We start from the raw sequence: 20,469 nt of genomic DNA on the forward strand, positions 1-20,469 counted from the left end.
CTCACCCAAACAGCACTTCTACTGTTCTCACTCTGCGTTCAGCAGCTCTACCCGCCTTTCTCGCGTCACCCGGTCGCGCGCGCGCTCGCTCGCACTCCCCGCCCCTCTCGCGCTCTCGGCAGTGTGCGCGGCGGAGAGCAGCGCGAGGAAGCGCTGAAGGCGGCGGGAGCGCGAGCTGCGGAGCGCGAGACAGCGAGATGACCACACGGTACTCGGTAAGTCTGCGTGTCCGCGCGCGGGGCGAACGTGCGTATATGTGTGTTAGTGGCTACAGTAAATGACCGTATTTAACCTGCAAAAACGTTAATTCGTAAAACGCGTGAATGAATCTCCACAGCTGAACTTTTAGGTATGAAGGAGAGATCAGGAGGTTCAAGCTGGTCATACTGGTTAAACTGGTTGATTTTGAATCAGATTTTATTTGGAACAGTATGGTTCAGTAGGGTATGGTCTTGTTTGGGTTTAGTGTTGATGGTGATCAATACCTGACCAAGCCTGAGAACCAGTATGGCAAAGCTTGTGTTTGCTAGTGGACCAACATTGCCAAGCCAGCATTGCCAGATGACCAGTATGATCAACAAGACCAGAATGTTGGACCAGACCATCAAGACCAAGCTGTTTAATCAGACCCTCTAGATCAAGCTGATTTACCAGACCATCAATACGAAGCTAGAGGACCAGACCATCAAGACCAAGCTGTTTAATCAGACCATCTAGATTAAGCTGGTTTTTCAGACCATCAAGACCAAGCTGTTTGATCAGACTATCAAGACCAAGCTAGTGGACCAGACCATCAAGACCAAGCTGTTTGATCAGACTATCCAGACCAAGCTGGTTTACCAGAACATCAAGACCAAGCTGTTTGATCAGACCATCTAGATTAAGCTGGTTTACCAGAACATCAAGACCAATTTGTTTGATCGACCTCTTTAGATCAAGCTGGTTTACCAAAACATCAAGACCATGCTGTGTCATTAGACCATCAGGACCAAGTTTGTTGACCAGACAATCAAGACCAAGCTAGTTCACCAGACCATCAATAACAAACTGGTGGACCAGAATGTCAAGACCAAGCTAGTGGATCAGACCACCAAGACGAAGCTGGTTTACTGGACCATTAAGACCAAACTGTTTGATCAGACCCTCTAGATCGAGCTAGTTTACCAGACCATCAAAACAAAGCTGGTGGACCAGAACAGCATGACTGAGCATGATCAAAATGACAAATGCAACATGCAAATGCAATGTTGGTCACCAGCATACTGTATGCTTTCTTCTAAATGACCAGCTTCAATCCTCTGAACCCTTAATGACCAGTTTAGACCATCTGAAACCAGCTATCAGTAAAACTAGTAAACTAGTGGGTATTTCAGCAGGCCTTTAACGGTGTCACTGCAACAGCAGCTGGTCTTTAGATCTTTTGTTTTGGTGTTCCTCCAGCACTGTTACCTCCTCCAGCACAGTTGAGTGAACCTGTGGGGCTTCATAATGTTCAGTCACTGGAGCGCTAATCAGAATCACACACACTGTTATAGTGTGGGCAGCCACTGTACATCTTAATTCAACATTATGAGATGATTCTCACATTCAGACTAAGCCTAAACCCAGACTTAAGCACATATATAGTATAGTCTAAGGCTAGGCTAAATCCATGTCCAGTAAACTGCCCCTATAGATCTTTAAAAATATCTCAAGTATATTTAAGTCTACTTGTCTTAAAAATGTAGCATTAGAGATAATATAATATAGGTTTTATGTCATGTCATGGATAATTCTATAGACTCTAATTGGACTCAATATGGATTACAACTTGGACCGACATTATAGAATTTACAATGCTTTACAATTTATTACCTCTTTATATGTTATAATTTACATCGTAGGCAATTATATAGTCTTTAATTCAACTTTGTATGTGTGTAAGTTCAGCTAATAGTTCACAGAACTCATAGGTCATAGGCCAGCATTATAGGTAACACTAATAATTAGAATTGATTAGTCTTTATTTTACCGCTGTTTAACATTATACACAAAACTGTATGAATAAATTCATCTTAAAAATAGTAGGTTTCTATAGCATTTACTTAAATTCCACAGGTCTATAATGCTTTAGGTCTTAGTCCAGTATAATAAATAATAAAAAGAATATTAGGTGTTAACCAGACTCTATGGGTCAGTTTCTCAAACAGGGAAAGAACCTGGTCTTCTACAACACAGCATTTTAAATGGAAATTCAAAATTATTCAAAAGAAAATCTACCAAAATCTACCAAAACTAGGCTTAGTCCCGGTCTGGGAAATCCATACAGATTTAAGTCTAATAAAATATTATATTATACTGTATGGCTTATTCTGACCTTTATCTTTCTTAGTTCAACATTATAGAGAATAGTATTGTACTTAAGCATAGGGCTAGTATTAATCCAAATCCTTACATTTTACACAGGTCTTAATTCATCTCTACAGGTCTTAGTTCAACATTATTGGATAATATTACAGTATATGACTTAATTCAGCTCTGTAGGTCTTGACCATTAAATAAAACATACAGATCTTGACCCTGACAGCAAATATACAGCCCTAAAAAAACAATCTTACCAAATTAAAGGAAGATGGATGATCACAAGCCATCAAACCAAGCTGAACTGCTTGAATTTTTGCACCAGGAGTAAAGGCATAAAGTTATCCAAAAGCAGTGTGTAAGACTGGTGGAGGAGAATATGCCAAGATGCATGAAAACTGTGATTAAAAAACAGGCTTATTTCACCAAATATTGATTTTTAAACTTTTAAAACTTGAATATCAATATGAACTTGTTTTCTTTGCATTATTTGAGGTCTGAAAGCTCTGCATATTTTTTGTTATTTCAGCCATTTCTCATTTTCTGCAAATGAATGCTCTAAATGGCAATATACATTTTTTTGGAAGTCCAATATTAAAGCTAATTTATAGGTCTTAGTTTGACATTGTGTAATAAAAATACTTTGACTCTACAGGTCTATATAGGTCTTGATACGAATCAAGAGGTTTAATTTATACTCTAAGACATAATTCCATTTATCAGTCCATAATTGTGCACATTATACCCCCTCCTGAAGGCTGTTAGTGTTTGTTCAGCACTGAGCATTGTGCTGTGCCTGGGCTCGTTTCCTCTTCCACACAGAGAACAGGCTTTTGTAACAGGTTAGCTGTTGCTATCTGGTGCTAATGAAAGGCTTCAGATGTGTGGCATCTTCAGATCTTCAGAGCTTTATCTCTGAACAGTGGAGTGAGTGGAAGCGAGCAGACTGCTTCGCGGGAGATGATATGACGTTTTGTTGAGGTTGTGGAGCTAGCTGTGTGTTGCTTGTGTGTGTGTGGAGAGAACTCGTGGCATCTGCAGGCATGTGTGTGTTTGTGTGTGTGAGTGTGTTTCAGATGGAAATGGTGCTGGAGATATGCAGGGATTATCTGCGAATGTTCTGTGGTTATCATTATGCAGATGCTGGGTTCAGGCGTTGTGTGTGATGGAAGTGTATGAAAGGGGTCAGATGAACCCTTTTCACATGCTTAACCCCTACCGTGCATTATGGAGCTGGATTTTCTCCACGTGCACTAACTGCACAGTCCAAATGACGAGGGGGATCTAAAGCTGTAATCTGATGGGTGGGCTATTGTTCAGCTCGGCCAGGAAATAAAGCAAGGCGTTTAATCCCCGGATATCAGATAGCAGAAGATCCTGAGCACAGTAAATGAGAACTGCAGGCATGGTAAAGCACTGAGGATCGCGTTATGTCAGATGTGGGTAATAAATGCTTAATGCTGGGGCTAAGCCTAATGTGAGCACTACTCTTCTATCTGATAGCAGCCTGTCGTGAGATCCCATTAATCTCAAATCTGCTTTGTGGGTTGGAGGCTTCAGGACCGAGGACAGGGCCAGAGCTGTGTTGTGATGCTTTAACCCCTAAATGTCTATATTATCCAGTTATTAATAATTAATGTTATTGTTCGGAAAGGTTTAGAAGCTAGTTTATGAAAAGACCTGGGCAATTAGCTTAGAGAGGCAACTGTGAGGTGCTGGTTAATCTAAGCAGTGTCAAAAATCTAATCTGTTGTCAAAAGATCTAATCATGATGAATAAACCAATTGAAATGCCCTAAAATTACAAGAAATAAAGTATTGGGCGGCATTTTGGAGATACAAAGTTTTTGCATAACAATGACTATATAATACAATAGTGGTAGCCCTGTAGCTGACATTAGCAGTAATCTACTCTTCCTGATCTATTAAACTGCTGCCTTCAGATAGGCCTGTCACGATAATTACATTATCGACTTATCATACAATACATGGACATGCCCTCAAAAATATTTGATAATCGTGATATCATCTATTGTGTATATTCGTTTGTTTGTTCATATAAATATGTGAACAGTGAACAGTATTTTATTCAGTCAGGCAATACCAGATTACTGCTTTCATAACAGCAACCCCTCCGTAAACACAGTGTGGGCTGCAGTAGGTGAAGAAAAAAGTAAATATTTCCCAAACTATGGCTAACTACAATTGTGTTGTCTTTGAAAGAGAATGAATGTTTTGTTATGCTTCTCTGTTATCATTATGTCAGTGGAATTTAAATCTTGTCTTAAAATGACAATAGTATCATTTATCTGAATAATTTATAGGCCGATATGTCGTCACAAGTTTTATTTATTGTGACAGGCCTACCTTCAGATGTCTAGTCCAAATTTTAATACCATAAAGGTATATTGTACTGTCCAATGAAAAACAAGTATCTCCAAAACAGCACTTTTACAGGAGAGAGAAAAAAATCTAAAAATTTCAATGGAGGTCAATGTAAAAAGAGTTAATTTCAGGTCATTTTCAACAGTTTTCATTGTTCCATTCATCAAGAAATGTTGGCACAGTGTAAGGGACAGTTTGTAGTTAGTACACAAACTATCTATCCAGGCCTGTGCAGGTGTGAAAAAATAAACTCCTCAAAGACAAGAGTGACCAGAGAGGGGACTGAACCCACAAACCCAGTACTACCTGTAGTACAAGGTACCAGTACCACCATGCCACCCCAACACAAAATATTAACATACTAATCTGGGCTTAGTTTCCCAAAAGCATCTTAACATAAAGAACATCTTAACATGGAAAGAGAGTGCTCAGTGTGAAGAGGTGAAATCTAGAAGAAGGTAAATAGATGTCCTGGTGAAGGCTTGGTGATCAGAAGGCACCACTACTACTGTACTACTATTAAAATTAGTTCATGATCAGCATGATTTACAGCACTTAAACTAAACTGAAGGCCTCCCATGTGCAACCTCCATTCTGACTATATGACTATCTGAGTATATGACCCATATGAGGATACTGCAGGTTTCTCTGTAGCATTTGATTTGGCTTATCCATATCCCCTCTTAATGTATAATATTACATTCAAAATTACAGGTTCTTGAGGCTTAAATACATATATCTGACTGAACCACCCTTAAACTATCCATTAAAGGGAAAGACAATGCTTTCTCTTGCAGGACTTTTCCTTCCTCTAGAACTGAACTACAACATCTGACAAGGATGATGAATTTCTACACTTAATTCTACATTTACTATCCATTTTAGCAGCTCCATTGATCATATAGGAACACATTGTAGTTCTATAATTCTAGCCTGTAGTCGAGTATCTGTTTTTCTGTGTCCGTTCCTCCTTTCTCCCTGTTACTCAATGGTCAGTACCCCACAGGACCACCACAGACAGCTATTATTATTATTATTTGGGTGCGTCATTCTCAGCACCTTTTTCTTACACTGCAGATTGATATGCTGGTTAGTGTGTTAGTAGAGTGTGTTGTGCTGGTATAAATGGATCAGATGCAGCAGTGCTGCTGGAGGTGTTGATGAAGGATTGAAAATATTTCCCAAACCAGAAATATCCAACCTACAGCGTCCTGTGGGCAGCGTCCTGTGGGCAGCGTCCTGTGGGCAGCGTCTTGTGACCATTGCTAAAGCACTAGAGGATGATCAACCTGAAACTCCGCAGCAACAGATGAGCTTCTCTTTCTGACTTTATATCAGAGACCAAGCTAGTTAGAAATGTCTATTTGCTAAGTGCGGACCACGCCTAAAGAAGTAGAGAAAGAAGAAGGAAAAAGGGGAGGGAACTCAGGGAAATTTGGGCTGGAGTTCTGAACTGCATGCTTGAAGAAGCGTGCAGTTATATCCCCCCCTTTTTATTTAATGAGAAGTGGAAGAGTAGAAAAAGGGGGTTGTTGGGGAGGAGGTGGGTTGCGAACTTTCGTCACGAGAGATAGTTAGTTAGGGGAGGTATTTATAGGACGGTTGATTGATACGGGGTGGAGTTAGAACGTAGAGTTCGGGCGTGGTCCTTCTCCCAAACTTTTGTTATTACATAACATCATTTTATGCCGAGGACAGTGAGTGAACTCCATGTTTAAAAACACCAGCAGCACTGCTGCAGTGTCTGATCCACTTACTCGAACCAGAACAACACACACCAACACCTCATACACCACCAGCATGTTAGTTTTAGTGCTGAGAATAACCCACCACACAAAAATGCCTACAACTTAAAGACATAGGAGCTGAATAAATGGACAGCGGGTGTAGAAACAAGGATGGCATTATCAGATATGACTGTGTATTAGTCTTAATAAATGTACACGTCCTTTAAAATCAGTAGTTTAAAGACAGTATTTGGGACAGGAGCGCTGTTTCTGTGGGAAGCTGACTCCACTTCATATAACAGCACCAGGCTTTAACACCAAAATTGCCCATTTTTGCATGCAAATGCATCCAACCGTCCAACCAACTGCCCAACCCTGTTACTTCACACCTTTTCTCTCTTCACACTGCTGTTCACACATCACCATCTCCTCGAGCTGACAGTTCTGAACCTGCCACTGAAGCTCCACCCATCTGTGAGCCGACAATGCTGACAGCTGTGTTCTAATGTAAGACAAAAAGTACAGGGCGGTTTAAGTTGGAAATATTAGAAGCAGTGAAATATATCTCTGTTTTTTCTATGTATCTCAGTGTTCCTCTGGGTTGAGTAAGACAGTAAGACAGTATGCAGAGCATGCTGACAGATTCTGTCACAATTAGAGTTAGCATCATGTGTTTACTGCAAGACTGGAAAGGTATAGTACCTAGTATAAGTAGTGCTGCATAATATATATATATATATATATATATATATATATATATATATATATATATACAAATATACAGTAAGTTGTGTCAGCATGTCAGCATGTCAGCATGTCATCGTAATGTGTGCATGTGCAATATTTACATGGCAGGAAGTGCCCTGGTGCATCTACTAGAGGTAGAATTTATCTGCCCAGTGTTGTTTATTAGAAAAAAAAAATGTGATATGTGAAGGAAATTATTAATATTACGGCATGTTGGCCCAATGAATTCTGTTCAAATCTGCTGACAATCCCTGTATTTTTAGTATGCTATTTACTGTATATACATATACAGAGTGAGTCAAAAGTCAATAGACACCATTTTATATCAGAAAATAAATATGTTTGCTTTAAAGAAGGTAGCAATGTCCTGCAACGTTCTTGTCTGTTTGTTTTTTTCGTCTCTCTGGTCTGTTCCTGTGTTTATTTACCTTCCTCTGTACGTGCCCTGTGTTTTCCTGTGTCCCCGTCCCTGTTGCTCACCTGTTTGTTTGTAGCTCCGCCCCCTTGTTACCCACGCTCAGGTTTTTTTTTGTTTCCTGTCCCCTTTTGTGTGTATAAATGGTTTTCCTTGTTCCTGTGTTCCTCGTCCATGGTTGTACGTCCAACGTTAGACAGGTTATGTGTTACTCCAGTCCCATTGTTTCTTTAGCATTTGGATCCTTGTTTTTTTTTTTTTGTGTCTGTTTTCTATAACAGGAATCTCTCGCCTGACAGTTCCAGACATGGTCTAGCAGGTAGACCCCCTCACTAATTATTTGCCTTTTTTTTTTAATACATTATTTATTTTCCTTTTTGTTTTTGTTTTAATTTTCTTTTGTTTTTGAAAAAAGGCTTTTGACTAATAACTATATAGATCTAAAAATAATCTATTGTATCTGATAGTGTTGTTTATTTTACACAAAATCCTCAATGAATAGAGAGCAATTTTAATCATAAGTAATCAGAGTAACTAATTACAATAATTCATAGGGAACCAGCCACAGGGGGCAGTGGTGGTTTAGCATTTAATGTTTAATGTTATTGATTACATGTTTGTGGGTTTGATACCTGGGTTTCACAAGATGCAAGTGTTGTGTGTATGAGTGCCAATATTATACCTGTACAAAAAGCAGTGGAGCATAAATCCATAAATCCACAAAAATCCATGTCTGGGGCTCCAGGTGGCCTATCTGTCTAACTGCCATTCCTGGCATTGGGTAATCATGGGTTTGGTTCTTTAAAATACAAAAGCATTTGGGGATACAGTGTACTGTACACCAGTCAGCCATAAGATTAACACTTCCTAATACTTCTTCATATACTTCTAATCCTTTGTTCCCCTTCAGAAAATCTGTCCATTGAAAGCATGGACTCCACAGGTCTCTTAAAGGAGAACTCTGGTGTAAAATGGACTTTTGGTGTAGTAAAACACGATAAAGAGTACTTACCTTTGATGAATAGCACACAAACAGAAATTTTAACAGTTTGTCCAAAACCCTTCAGACTGGGTGACATGGGGCATAATTTGCCACGATAAATTGCTGTTTCCTCCGTTATCCAGCTCAAAGTAGCTCCACACTTACTTGCTAGAATTCAGAGAACCCTGACAATTAACACGAGGCATTAATAACTTAAAACATGCACAAGAAGCTTATTAAAAACTTCTGTTTATATCCTATAACTCTAGCTTTAGCTCTTAGCAGCTGGTGCAAGGAGGTGTGGAGCTACTTTGAGCTACTGGATAATGGTGGAAAAAGCTATTTATCGGGCAAATTATGCCCAGTGTCACTCAGTCTGTAGATTTCTGGATCTCTGAGCGCTGTGGGTGAACTTAGGTGTGCTATTCATCAAAGGTAAGTACTTTTTATCCTGTTTTACTACACCAAAAGTCAATTTTACACTGGAGTTCTCCTTTAAGGCATCCTGTGTGTGGTATTTTGCACCAATACATTAGTAAAGACATTAATATTTTCATACCTGTTGGAGTTAGATATTGGAATAGCCAAAAACAAACCTCAACTTCCTGTAATTATTCCAAAAAGTCCAAAACAGCCTCCACTAGAAATGTTCTATTCTGGTTGTGGTCTCCTGAAACCTGCAGGCTTTCTGTTATGAGCTTCAGAAGCTGAACACATATCTGCTGTATGGAACTTGCTTGCTTTTCTGCTGTAAGATATTAAGAACGAACTGGATGTGCAGTTCCACCTCAGACTCTCAGCTTATACCCTGGATCAGTCCGGTTTCCTCATTAAGTGAGTAGACTGGGAAACTGCGGTTTGTGCTTGCCATCATTTTAAATGTTCAGCGTTTGGCTGAGAGCACAGGAGTGCGCTTTATTAAAATTACCATGAACAATGAGAGTGGGTAACTAAAAATGGGTCGGAAGGCCAAAAGGGCTGTTCTGAACAGTACGCCACACACAAGCCGCTTATTAAATTTTTGACTCCAGGACCTGCTTGTCTGGGCAGTTAAACTGCACTTACACGAGAAAGCAGAAACTCAGCGAGGTGCCAAAAAAATGTAAGATCCACAGGCAGATAGAGGCTTTATCACTTTATTAATTAATGACTAATGAGGGCTTCATTAAGCCCAGAAGGGAAGCTGTGCCAGCAACAGATGAGATAGTTACTAGGGCTTTGTATTGCCAATAACTTGTGATGTATGATTCCTATCAGAATACAGAGTTTACGATTTAATATATAGCCATTTATTTTGCGATTCTGTAAGCAAGGTTACATTACATTGTGATATAGTATAAAACACACTATCATATTTATAAAATCTAAATAAAAATGAACACTGTGTTTGAAAATCATATTGCAAAAGAGAATATCACAGTACTTAAAAGTTTTAATGTTATACGTTATAATGAGAGTATTGGAAATAATTGACTAAATGAACTGTAAAAAAAAGTTAAATATCATAAATAACCGTAATATAAAATCCTTTATGAAACCACCTGTTTAACATTGTGTAGGTCCTCTTCATTCCATCTAAACAACTCTAATATTCTGTAAAGCACAGCAATCTCTGTAATACAAATACATTTCTGAATACAGTATTTTAATGGGTGTAATGAAGCATCGTGTTGGATAAATTTGACAAGTGCGTTGTGGGAACAGATGATTCACATTTTTTAAATGATAAAATCTCGGACAGTTGCACTGTTTGAACAGAAGAGGTTTGAAACCCAATAGTGCAGGCCGGAGAACCAGTGGACATAAGGACCTTAACCCCTTACTGTGTGTGTGTGTGTTTGCTGAGGTTTAGCAGAAGGGTTCAATTTGAAGGGATCGTTCCATCTCATACAGAAAACATGGTTAATACATAATATACATCATCTTACATTACAAATCTTCGAATGCAATGTTGTAAATCTTGGCATCTCTGGTATCTAGAGCACTGTTGACGTGTTTTCAGAAGTGGTGAATCACACTTTCCCATATGGCAATCCAATAGACCAGTCTGGGTTTGGCAGTTGCCAGGAGAACGGTGCTTGTCTGACCTCATTGTGCTAAGAGTAAAGTTTGGTAGAGGGGGGATTATGGCATGGGGTTGATTTCTCAGGACTTGAGCTTGGCCCCTTAGTTCCAGTGAAAGGAACTCTTACCAAAAAAGGAAAGCTTACCAAGATATTTTACACAATTTCATGCTCTCAACTTTGTTTCAACAGATTGGGAATGGCTGCTTCCTGTTCAGAAGTAAGTGCTCACCAGTGCACAAAGCAAGGTCCATAAAGACATGGATAAGGAAAGACTGTGGAAGAACTTGACTGGCCTGCACAGAGTCCTGACCTCAATCTGATAGAACACATTTGAGATGAATTACTGAGGAGATTCAACTTCTCATCCAACATTATTGTATTACCTTACGAAAGAGCTTCTGAAAGAATACAGCTGTGGAAAAAAATTAGACTAAAATAGACTATTTAAAAATTATGAGTTTCTTTGATTTTACCAAATTGAAAATCTCTGGAATATAATTAAGAGGAAGATGGATGGAGACAAGCCATCAAACCAAACTAAACTGCTTGAATTTTTACCAGGAGTGCCATCAAGTTGTCCAAAAGCAGTGTGTAAGACTGGTGAAGGAGAACATGCCAAGATGCACGAAAACTGTGATTAAAAAACAGGGTTATTCCACCAAATATTGATTTCTGAACTCTAAAAACTATGACTTTTTTGTTATTTCAGCCCTTTTTCTCTATACTCTAAATGACTATATTTTTATTTGGAATTCGGGAGAAATGTTGTCCATAGTTATTATACCTGTACAACAATGTTCGTTTTACTCAACCTATGAATAGTAAATACAGATATAGGCTGTATATATCCCATCTATTCTAGCTGGTCCTGACACTAAAACTCCAGCCACTGGCACGACTCTAATGATAATTTGTGTTATTATCAGTGAGCATTATTACATCTAGCAGTAACAAAACAGGCCATTATGACCAGCCTGTGCTTTACAGTCTAAATCTAGTGTGTGTGTGTGTGTGTGTGTGTGTGCGCACGTGTGTGCGTGTGTGTGTGTATGCCTGCGCGTGCGTGTGTGTTTTCTGACACGCAGCCGGAGATGACTAATCAACCTTTTCATAGAGTACACAGTGACGGGTATTGTCAGGGTTTCCGGAAATGAAAGAGTGAAAGCACAGTGATGAACAGAATCTAAAGATTTAGAGGTATTTGCAGGAATATTGGCATATCTCTAATCACTTCTCCATCATCCACAGACAGTAATGTCTCTTCAGCAATCTTTTCCTCCTTGTGGTAATCAGAAAACACATTTTCTTTCAATACAGAAAGCCAGGTTTTTGCCTCAGTTTACCTGTAATCTTGTTAACGAGATATCTAACAGTACATTTGTCATCTGTTGGTATAACAGGGTACTTATATTCAGTGAGACTGTTGATGATGGATGATGATGAACATTCAGATGGTAAAATCAATGTTAGAGGCATGCATTCATTTTTTCTTCATTTAAAACCTATTTATGGTTGTAAAATACAGATTGCAAGGCATTAGGAGGACACTGTAACAGTTCTCTTGTTGTTTTTTGACTACCGATATTTTACGGCATTTTCCTTCCTACAGCTTACAGCTTCTAACCATAGTTTCCTTTATCACTTTATAAGGATAGAAACAGCTGAATGTGGGATTTAAATGCATTTTAAATGCACAGAAGATTTTAAAAATACATTTAATAAGGAAATATGTAATCTATTGTGCTTTTCACTTTTGGTGACCAAACTACAGTAAGTGTGAAGTGAGTGAGTGGCCAGCCTTACTCTTGTCTGTCCACAGCACTTTGTTTAGTGCATTGCAGTTACAGTTTAGCGATTATTCAAATTAAATCAAATCAAAATGTTTGTCCATTATTGAGCCAAATGATTCAAACTGTTCTATTAGGTTTTATCAGATTTAAAATATATCCGTAGTTTGAGTCTGTAGTTTCATAGAGATAGGTGGGTGGTCTTGTATAATTGGGGCTAACTGCTCAGTGCCATAGCAAACATGGCTGCAGAGTTAACAGACTTGTCTATAAGGACTTTGACAGGGACTTGTAGGGGTTTACTTGGGGTGTGCCATATCATATGCCATAATATCACCACATTTTTGACACGATAAAAAAACAAAACTTGATTTGTTTGGCCATTTGCTGTATTCACTTTAAATTGTTTGGTTGCAGTCTATATGTACCATATTTTTCAGACTATAAGATTATAAGGCACACTATCAATGAATGTCTATTTTCTGGTCTATTTTCATACATAAGGCGCACTGGATTATAAGGCGCATTAAGAGAAACTAACAAGGATGGCTACATTGAAGTGAGCAAGGGTGTCGCCATGTTTCCCTTCTAATGGGGAAGCTGGGGGAAGCACCTAAGTGAACAAAACTGTAATTCTTAAAAAATACTCTTTCAAAGTCAAACGAGCGCCGGCTGGATGTTAATCTACATAGATATCTCTTCTGAAACAGTTTATTTGGGTGAGTAAAGCACGTCTGTTTATTTACAGTAAGCTTAGATTTCCAATATTTTGTGTAAGGGTGAGTTTGTCCAGCAACTAAGGCTGGGTGCAGCAGCATTAGCATTAGCCGCTAACCGCGACACCAGCGGGATGCAAATGCCATCCGACAGCGATACACTGAGGAACCCTGTTCCGGTAGTGCTCCGGTAATCCAGGGCGCTAGCAGCTAGCGGTTCTTCCCATGTAGCTTGTTTTAACCTGGAAACATGCAGACTACAATCCAATATACTCACATCTGAACGGTGAAAGCACGCAGCCTTAGTGCTGGAGGAATTTCACTAAAAACCCTTATAACGCTTTTGTGGAGTGGCTTTACTTTTCCTTAATACCATAATGGTAGAATTTATACATAAGATGCACCAGATTATGAGGCACGTTGTTGAGTTTTGGAAAATTTAAAGGATTTTTAGTGCGTCTTATAATCTAAAAAATATGGTATGTGGTAGATTTTTGTTGGTATGTTGTTTTATTTATAGTACATTTAATAGTCTTGGTAAGTTACTGTTTACAAAATAGACCAACATTTTTAGATTTTGTTAATACTGAATGTGTAAAACTGTTATATTTATACTGAATAAAACAGATTTATATACATTTTGTTGCAGTGGTATATACTTGAGATGAATAAAAAAATATGTTTTGTCAGCTCATCAAGAATCAATATCTTGTGATATTGTTATCGTGATATTATTTTAGAGCCATATTGCCCAGCCCTATAAAACATGATGCGACCAGAGTAAATTGCAGTTGCAGGGATTTCTAGTTCACGCGCTTCTGTGCCTCGACTCTGAGGAGTCAGACAGCTCTTCTACCACAGTGAGTCATCTCTCTGACCCTCTCTCTAAAGGGGGCTACAGGTGAAGACCCTGTCAGTGCAGAGCGCCGTGTAAGACTTGTGAGTCTGGAGAGCAGGAACTGTGCTTATGGATCGTAGCTCTACATAAAGAGCCTTGGCTATATGTGTACAGGCGTGGGAGTGTGTTAGTATTGTTTTTTGGCCTCCGTGCTTTTATACACATAAGGCCTGAGGAGAGGCTTGTCCTTTGGAGAGAGGCGAGAGAGAGGCTGAGAGAGAGATGTGCGGCGGTCTGCCGAAATATCGCCCAGCGCTGCAGCCAACACAAACGCTCTGAAGACCAGCACTGTGAAGCTTGCACACACCGGCCCTTTGAAGAAGGCATATGGACTTGCTGTGTGTGTGTGTATGTGTCTATGTGTGTATGGGGGAGTGTGTGTGTGTGTTTGTATGTGTGTGTACTATGTATTGTTCTTCCGCCTTCGCTCTGGAGGAACAGATAGAGAGAGAGACAAGCAGTTTGATCTCACAAATCATTTTGAGATTTTATAAAGGAATAATGTTCAGAAATGAGCAATATGGTAAAAATGTTGTATCATGAACATTTAAAGACGTTTCCATAATGCACAGTTTTTACTGTAATATTTAGACAACAGCAGACAACACTAGCATTAGAAGAAGTGGTAGATTCTTAAAACTATAAAAAAAAGCTACTTGAAAACTCTTCAATACTTAGTACTAGGAGTGGAAATCAAAGGACATCTCATGATACAATATTATCATAATACATTGCCGTCGATGACAATGAAATCACAATACTGCGGTTCCTCAATACTTAATATATAACAAGAACATTTTCTCCGATACTTCACAGCATCTGTGTTACTGAAGAGGATAAAAACACTTTACTCGGATGGTCCATTTTATGGCCTTTTTGATGCTCAACTGACATTCAACTAACACTGAATTCAATGTCCATTAAATTTAACTTAAGCATATGTTGAATGTAAATTATTTAAAATAGAACATAACCCTACACCTAACCCTAACCTTAACCCTTAATCAACCCTAAAATCTAACCCTACACCTAACACTTACCCTAAGCTTAAATTCTAACCCTAAACCCAATCCTAAAATATTAAGATAAGCGTTTGGATAAGAGTTGAATGTAGGGTTATATTCAATAGAGAATCATTTACTTTCACCTTTTAGTTCATTTGCATGTAATAGACATGTAGTTAAATGTTAGTTGAATGTCAGTTGAGCATCAAAGAGGACATCAAATGACCATCCAAGTGAAGTGTTAAATACTTCTACATAAGCAAATACAAGGAAGCAACGAGTTACTGGTGTAACAGAATTTAACAACCAATATTCTTCACCGCAGGTTTACCCTATTCATTAGATTAGTGCCACAATGTGGAGATATGAAGGAGCATATTGTGAGTATTGTGAGCGCTCAAAGAACAGTGGCATATTTGCCTATGACATATTTTATTGCAAAGAGTGTAATTTGTCCTGTTTAACTGAATAAAATCCAGTATATTGTAAAATAAAAATAAAATGATTTGATACAGTATATAATTTTATTTTTATTCAAAATATACTGGACTTTATCCAGTTAAACAGGACAAATTACACTCTCTGTAATAAAATCTAAAAGAGATCCAGAAAAGGCTAAAAGAGATCCAGACATCCATATAGGACATTTAACATTCTGGCTAGTTTATGCTACACTGGCAGATATTAGTGTGGACCCTGATTTAGCATGATAGCTAAGCTAGCACATCAAATGCCACATTATTATGGTATTTTGCAATAGTTACTAGTGCTAGCCTAGCCAGCTAGCAGACTAAGGTCACCACATCCAACAGAGCAGTTCAATACTGTCATTTTTTAACTTTAATGCTTGATACAAGTTTAGAAGATAAAGTTGTGAGAGAGTGATGTAAGAGTAGCTAGCTATTAGCTAATGTGAGATAATATCTGTGAAATTCCTGATGTAATTGTGTCCATGTTTTTTTTCTTATCCTATATGAGAAAAATGGACGACATAGCTTCTTCAGTAAGTTCAAGGTCTTCTTGCTGTATATTTTCCACTGAATCTGGTACGCAATTTATTCTGACTCTGGAACACCCAACAAAAGCTCTTAGGTTTTCTTCTACCTCAGGGAAAAGAGCGGCAAGTCTTAGAAGAGTGCAGACACCATTGAGATGCAGCACAGAAAACTACAAAGTGGCCAGCTGCACCTTTGTTCATCTGTAAAAGCTTGTAATCATACTCCATAGTCCTACATACTGATGTAGTCTATTGTGAATGTGAATCATCTGTTTTGCGCCTTTCAGTATTGGAGACTACTAACCCCTGGTCCTGTTATGGCACTCCAGTAGGGGTTCAGACCACAGCATTCAAGCTCACATTCCCAACAGACTGTCATTCTAAGGCTCTGACATTTCCAAAAAAACAGAGCTCCACAGCAGCTGTGCCCAAAGACATTTACGACATGAATAATTCATGAAACCTTCGCCCTAAGCCACACATAATTATGACTGATTAGGCAAATGGATCACCTACTGGCAAAGGCAGGGGTGAATTGTACATTATTCAGCGCAATTAAGCAATGGCGTCTTTGCAAAGTAGTTGGTTTATTGATTGGAGTGTGTATATGCGATGAGGCAGCTTGGGATTTGTCGCTTGTGCTACCTGTCATAAAACACAACAAAAACAGAGACTTTTAGAGAAAGTAGAAGGGCGAAGACCTTGTAATTAATCATAGAAACATCATGATTTATGTATTCCCAATGATTTGAATGTTCAGGCAAAACCAAAAAGCTGCAAAAGCCAAAAACTCACTGAAAGCGTTCCAAAAAAAAAAAAAAGGATTACTGGGAATTATTAACTTTATTATTTTCCTGTAATTATGCAATCCAAGAGGAAGGCGCTTTATTGCAGTGTTGCATCATCAAGCTATTAGGAGCCATCTGTACATTAAATGAGCTCTTGTGTGTGGGGGGAAGGGTAGCTTATTCAAATGAAATGGCAGATGAGCATCATCGGGATCATCAGGGTCGTTGGTGTCATCAAATCACATAAATTAAATTACAGATACAGATGCAGAGCAGTCCTTGTATATATAGATTTCGGTCCCTTTTGGCACTGGTGACATTTAAAGCACTGTAAGTGGTGGACCTCGGCGTATACTTCTGCAGTCGTTCCCTCTTAGAGGTCTCTATTAAAGGTGACAGCCCCTTCACTTTGAAGAAGAAGACCAAAAAAACGATCCTTTAGTTCTGGACTTGCTCAAAGATTGAGTGTCAAGTCATCTGCGTATTACATTAAACAAGAAAAAATATTAAATTAAATGTGATTTTTTTTTAAATACCATTTAAAAGGTGAAGAACCCATTCACTCTTTAATATATCTACCAATTTCTGTTCCCCTGCAGGATGAGTAAAAGCTCCATCGTCCAGCAGGCGCGATGATAGCCACAGGCGGCCTCCTGAGGATTACCCGGCGCCAGGATTCACTGCGCACCAAGAACCGGGCAGAAAACAAGCGAAGGAGGAAAGCCAGAAAAAAGAGGAAGAATGACATTGTTGTAGTAAAGGGGAAGCTGAACCTGTGCTCTGTTTCAGGCATGGCAGCTGCGTTCGGAGTCCTGGTCTTGATGGTGGGAATAGCCATGGCAGTCCTGGGCTACTGGCCCAGAGAGAACCTGGCCCATACTGTCAGCTTACAGAGGGTGAAGCCTGTGAGACAACCGGGCAACTCGACCAGAAACTCTCAACAGGGTTCAAACATCACAAGCAATAATAAGCTACAAGCACAGTTGAATGGCAGTGATGCTACAATTAACTCTACCAAGCCCATTCCTCCTGCTTCTCGACATGTTGGGTTCTTTGAAGACTTCTTTTCCAACTACCAGTACTCAGACAACCTCAAAGTGTTCGGGCCACTGGTCATGGGCATTGGCATCTTCCTGTTCATCTGCGCCAACGCCGTGCTACACGAGAACCGTGACAAGAAGACAAAGATCATCAACTTGAGGGACATTTACTCTACCGTCATTGACATCCACAGCCTACGGTCCAAAGACTGTGCTCCTTTCAATGGGCTGTTGAGCAGCTCGCAATCCAGGACCAGTGACAAGCCAGGCGCATATGGCAACCCCATGCCTTCCAGGGGTTCCTGGCCATCCAGTATATCCTGCAAAGGCCTGGACTTTCCTGGACTAAGGAGGCCCTCCTGTGCCAGGAAATGCAGCTGGTCGAGGGAAAGGCAGTCGCTTACTGATACAATATACAGCATTTACAGGGACCAGGCCAGGTTTGAGGAGCCAAACTCCACTCCAAAAGACTGGGAAACTCGCTCCATAGTCGCTTCTTCGGTCAACGCGTTCACTTTGCCCGTGATCAAGCTCAACAACCGTGAAATGGAGGCCAGAGAGAGAGACTCTTCTGGGGACAGAGTCCCTTGCAGTCCAAAAGAGGAGCTGCAGTCATCAAGCCAGAGCTCCACAGAGCTAATCAGTACTTCCGTGCAAACCAAGGCGGAAGTTTCAAGGCCGGCTTTGTCAGCATCCCAGGACTCTAAACTTTCAAGTGAGGTTCAGGTAGGATCGAGAGCACACCAACAGCAGCAGCTGCTGCAGCCTAGCCCTGGGGTTAGGATCTTAGGTTCCCACCTGTCCCTGAATGCTCTTTCCGACCTGGCTGGCGGACGCCAGGAAGAAAGGTCTCGGAGGTTCAGCTGTCCGAGGCTCGACCGCTCAGGCAGCAAGGGCTACATCAAGCTGGCCGAGCTTGGAGGAGACTCATTTGAGGCCCCAGATGGGGCGGCGGAAACAGGACCTGCAACTGGACCTGAAGAGGCACTGTTACAGCAGGAGGAATGTGTCATGATTGCACAGGCCCTCCCCTGTATCTCTCTCACACAACTTCATACCGATGTTGTGCCATCAAACTTTGGTACAACCGATGCAGACATGGAGCCAAAGGCGAATCTCTGAGAGACAGACAGAGCAGACGGTCGGAAAGTCTGGTTCAGCCATGAAAGCAAGATGTAGTCTTTGATTTTTCAGGCTTAGAGACAATTAGCATTTTCATGTATAACCGAGGTGTGGTTGGTCCTGTCAGTGAGCCTGTAGCATATCTGAGAGAAGGTTTTGATAACATTTGTACAGAACTCAACACCCCTAAGTACATATATAAAGTATATTTGATTAAAACCTACAAGACTGGAGATTCAATCCAGCATTCTGAGGAGATGGCCACAATTTTTGTCCGAGGTCGCAGCCAGTAGATTACTCCAAGAGTAGAAAAACAAGTCGTTCTTGTGCCTTTCTATGATTTGTTATATGCTGTTTTGTCTTACACTGAAGTAGTGTTGCCTGTTGAGTATTTTTTAATGTAATAATTCATGAGCAATTAATAATTCATGAACTATTTAGTCTAACTAAAGAATTATTGATGTGTTTTCCTAAAGTTTCACCAACTTTTGTTGCACAAATGACTCTTGCAGATCCTCTACATCAGATAGTGAAAAGAAAAAATAACATAAATGGGTAAATGAACCTTCATATATTTTCCCTTTGATGTACAGCCTATAATTATGCAACCTCATGTGTTTTTTTCACATTTAGTATCTGGATATTGTTGTAAAATCAAACCAGCAATAAGTGCTAGATCTGAATTCTCAGGTGTCACCTGGCTTGCAAACTACGAAGGCCATAAATTAAACATTCGTTTTTTCTTTCTTATAGGTAAGTTTGTGTTTTGCTTTGGGATATTTTAAGTGTACATCCTAACAATGTCATACACAGCTGTCACTGATCAAGAGTTAAAAACAATAAAAAATAATTGAGTTAATTGTTATTTATGATTATTTGTTTGAGTAATAATATTTTGCTCTGTTCATCGTGGTGTTCTTTCTGTGCGTTGCTTTGTTTTTATGCTCTGGTCTGTACTGACATCTGGTGGTGATGGGTGGTAGTGCCAATTTAGTGAATGATGTTCACTGTTGAATAAAACTTAACACTGTTAAAAACTTAATACATATATTTTGCTACTATTCCTAAAATAATACTATCAACAATTTTATAATGTCAGTTATTTAAGTAAATATATTATATATTTAGACATTTGGTCATACATCATTCTGGTGAAATTAGTAATTAGTAATAGTAATTTTATCACAGTGACAACAGTCAAATTCACCACATCATAAAGCTGCTGGATCATCAACCAGCACTTTTTAAAGCTCCTGGCACACCATCTGCACATCCTATTTGACACATATTTGACTAGCACTGTAATGGGTTGGAGTGCTACAGATAGGTGGCACTCCAGCCCAGAGAGTTGTAGAACCCAGTGGCAGAACAGTAGATCTCAAAGCAGACACACACACACAAACAAACAAACAAAGACTCAGAGAACAAGAGGAGAGCGGTGGAGCACACAGCTCTA

The 20,469-nt window shown here is 39.5% G+C and overlaps 1 protein-coding gene across 1 annotated transcript; it reads left to right on the forward strand.

The window, feature by feature from the left end:
• Positions 1-122: 122 nt before the first annotated feature.
• LOC103038307 (transmembrane protein 200C) lies at positions 123-19,878 on the forward strand. The gene is made up of 2 exons (XM_007258444.4): positions 123-215; positions 17,451-19,878. Exon 2 carries the CDS (start codon positions 17,484-17,486, stop codon positions 19,011-19,013), a length of 1,530 nt encoding a protein of 509 aa, XP_007258506.3. The 5' UTR covers positions 123-215; positions 17,451-17,483; the 3' UTR covers positions 19,014-19,878.
• The last annotated feature ends 591 nt before the right edge of the window (positions 19,879-20,469 follow it).

The sequence above is a fragment of the Astyanax mexicanus genome, chromosome 4 (assembly GCF_023375975.1).
Source record: "Astyanax mexicanus isolate ESR-SI-001 chromosome 4, AstMex3_surface, whole genome shotgun sequence".
NCBI classification, from domain to species: Eukaryota; Metazoa; Chordata; class Actinopteri; order Characiformes; family Acestrorhamphidae; genus Astyanax; species Astyanax mexicanus.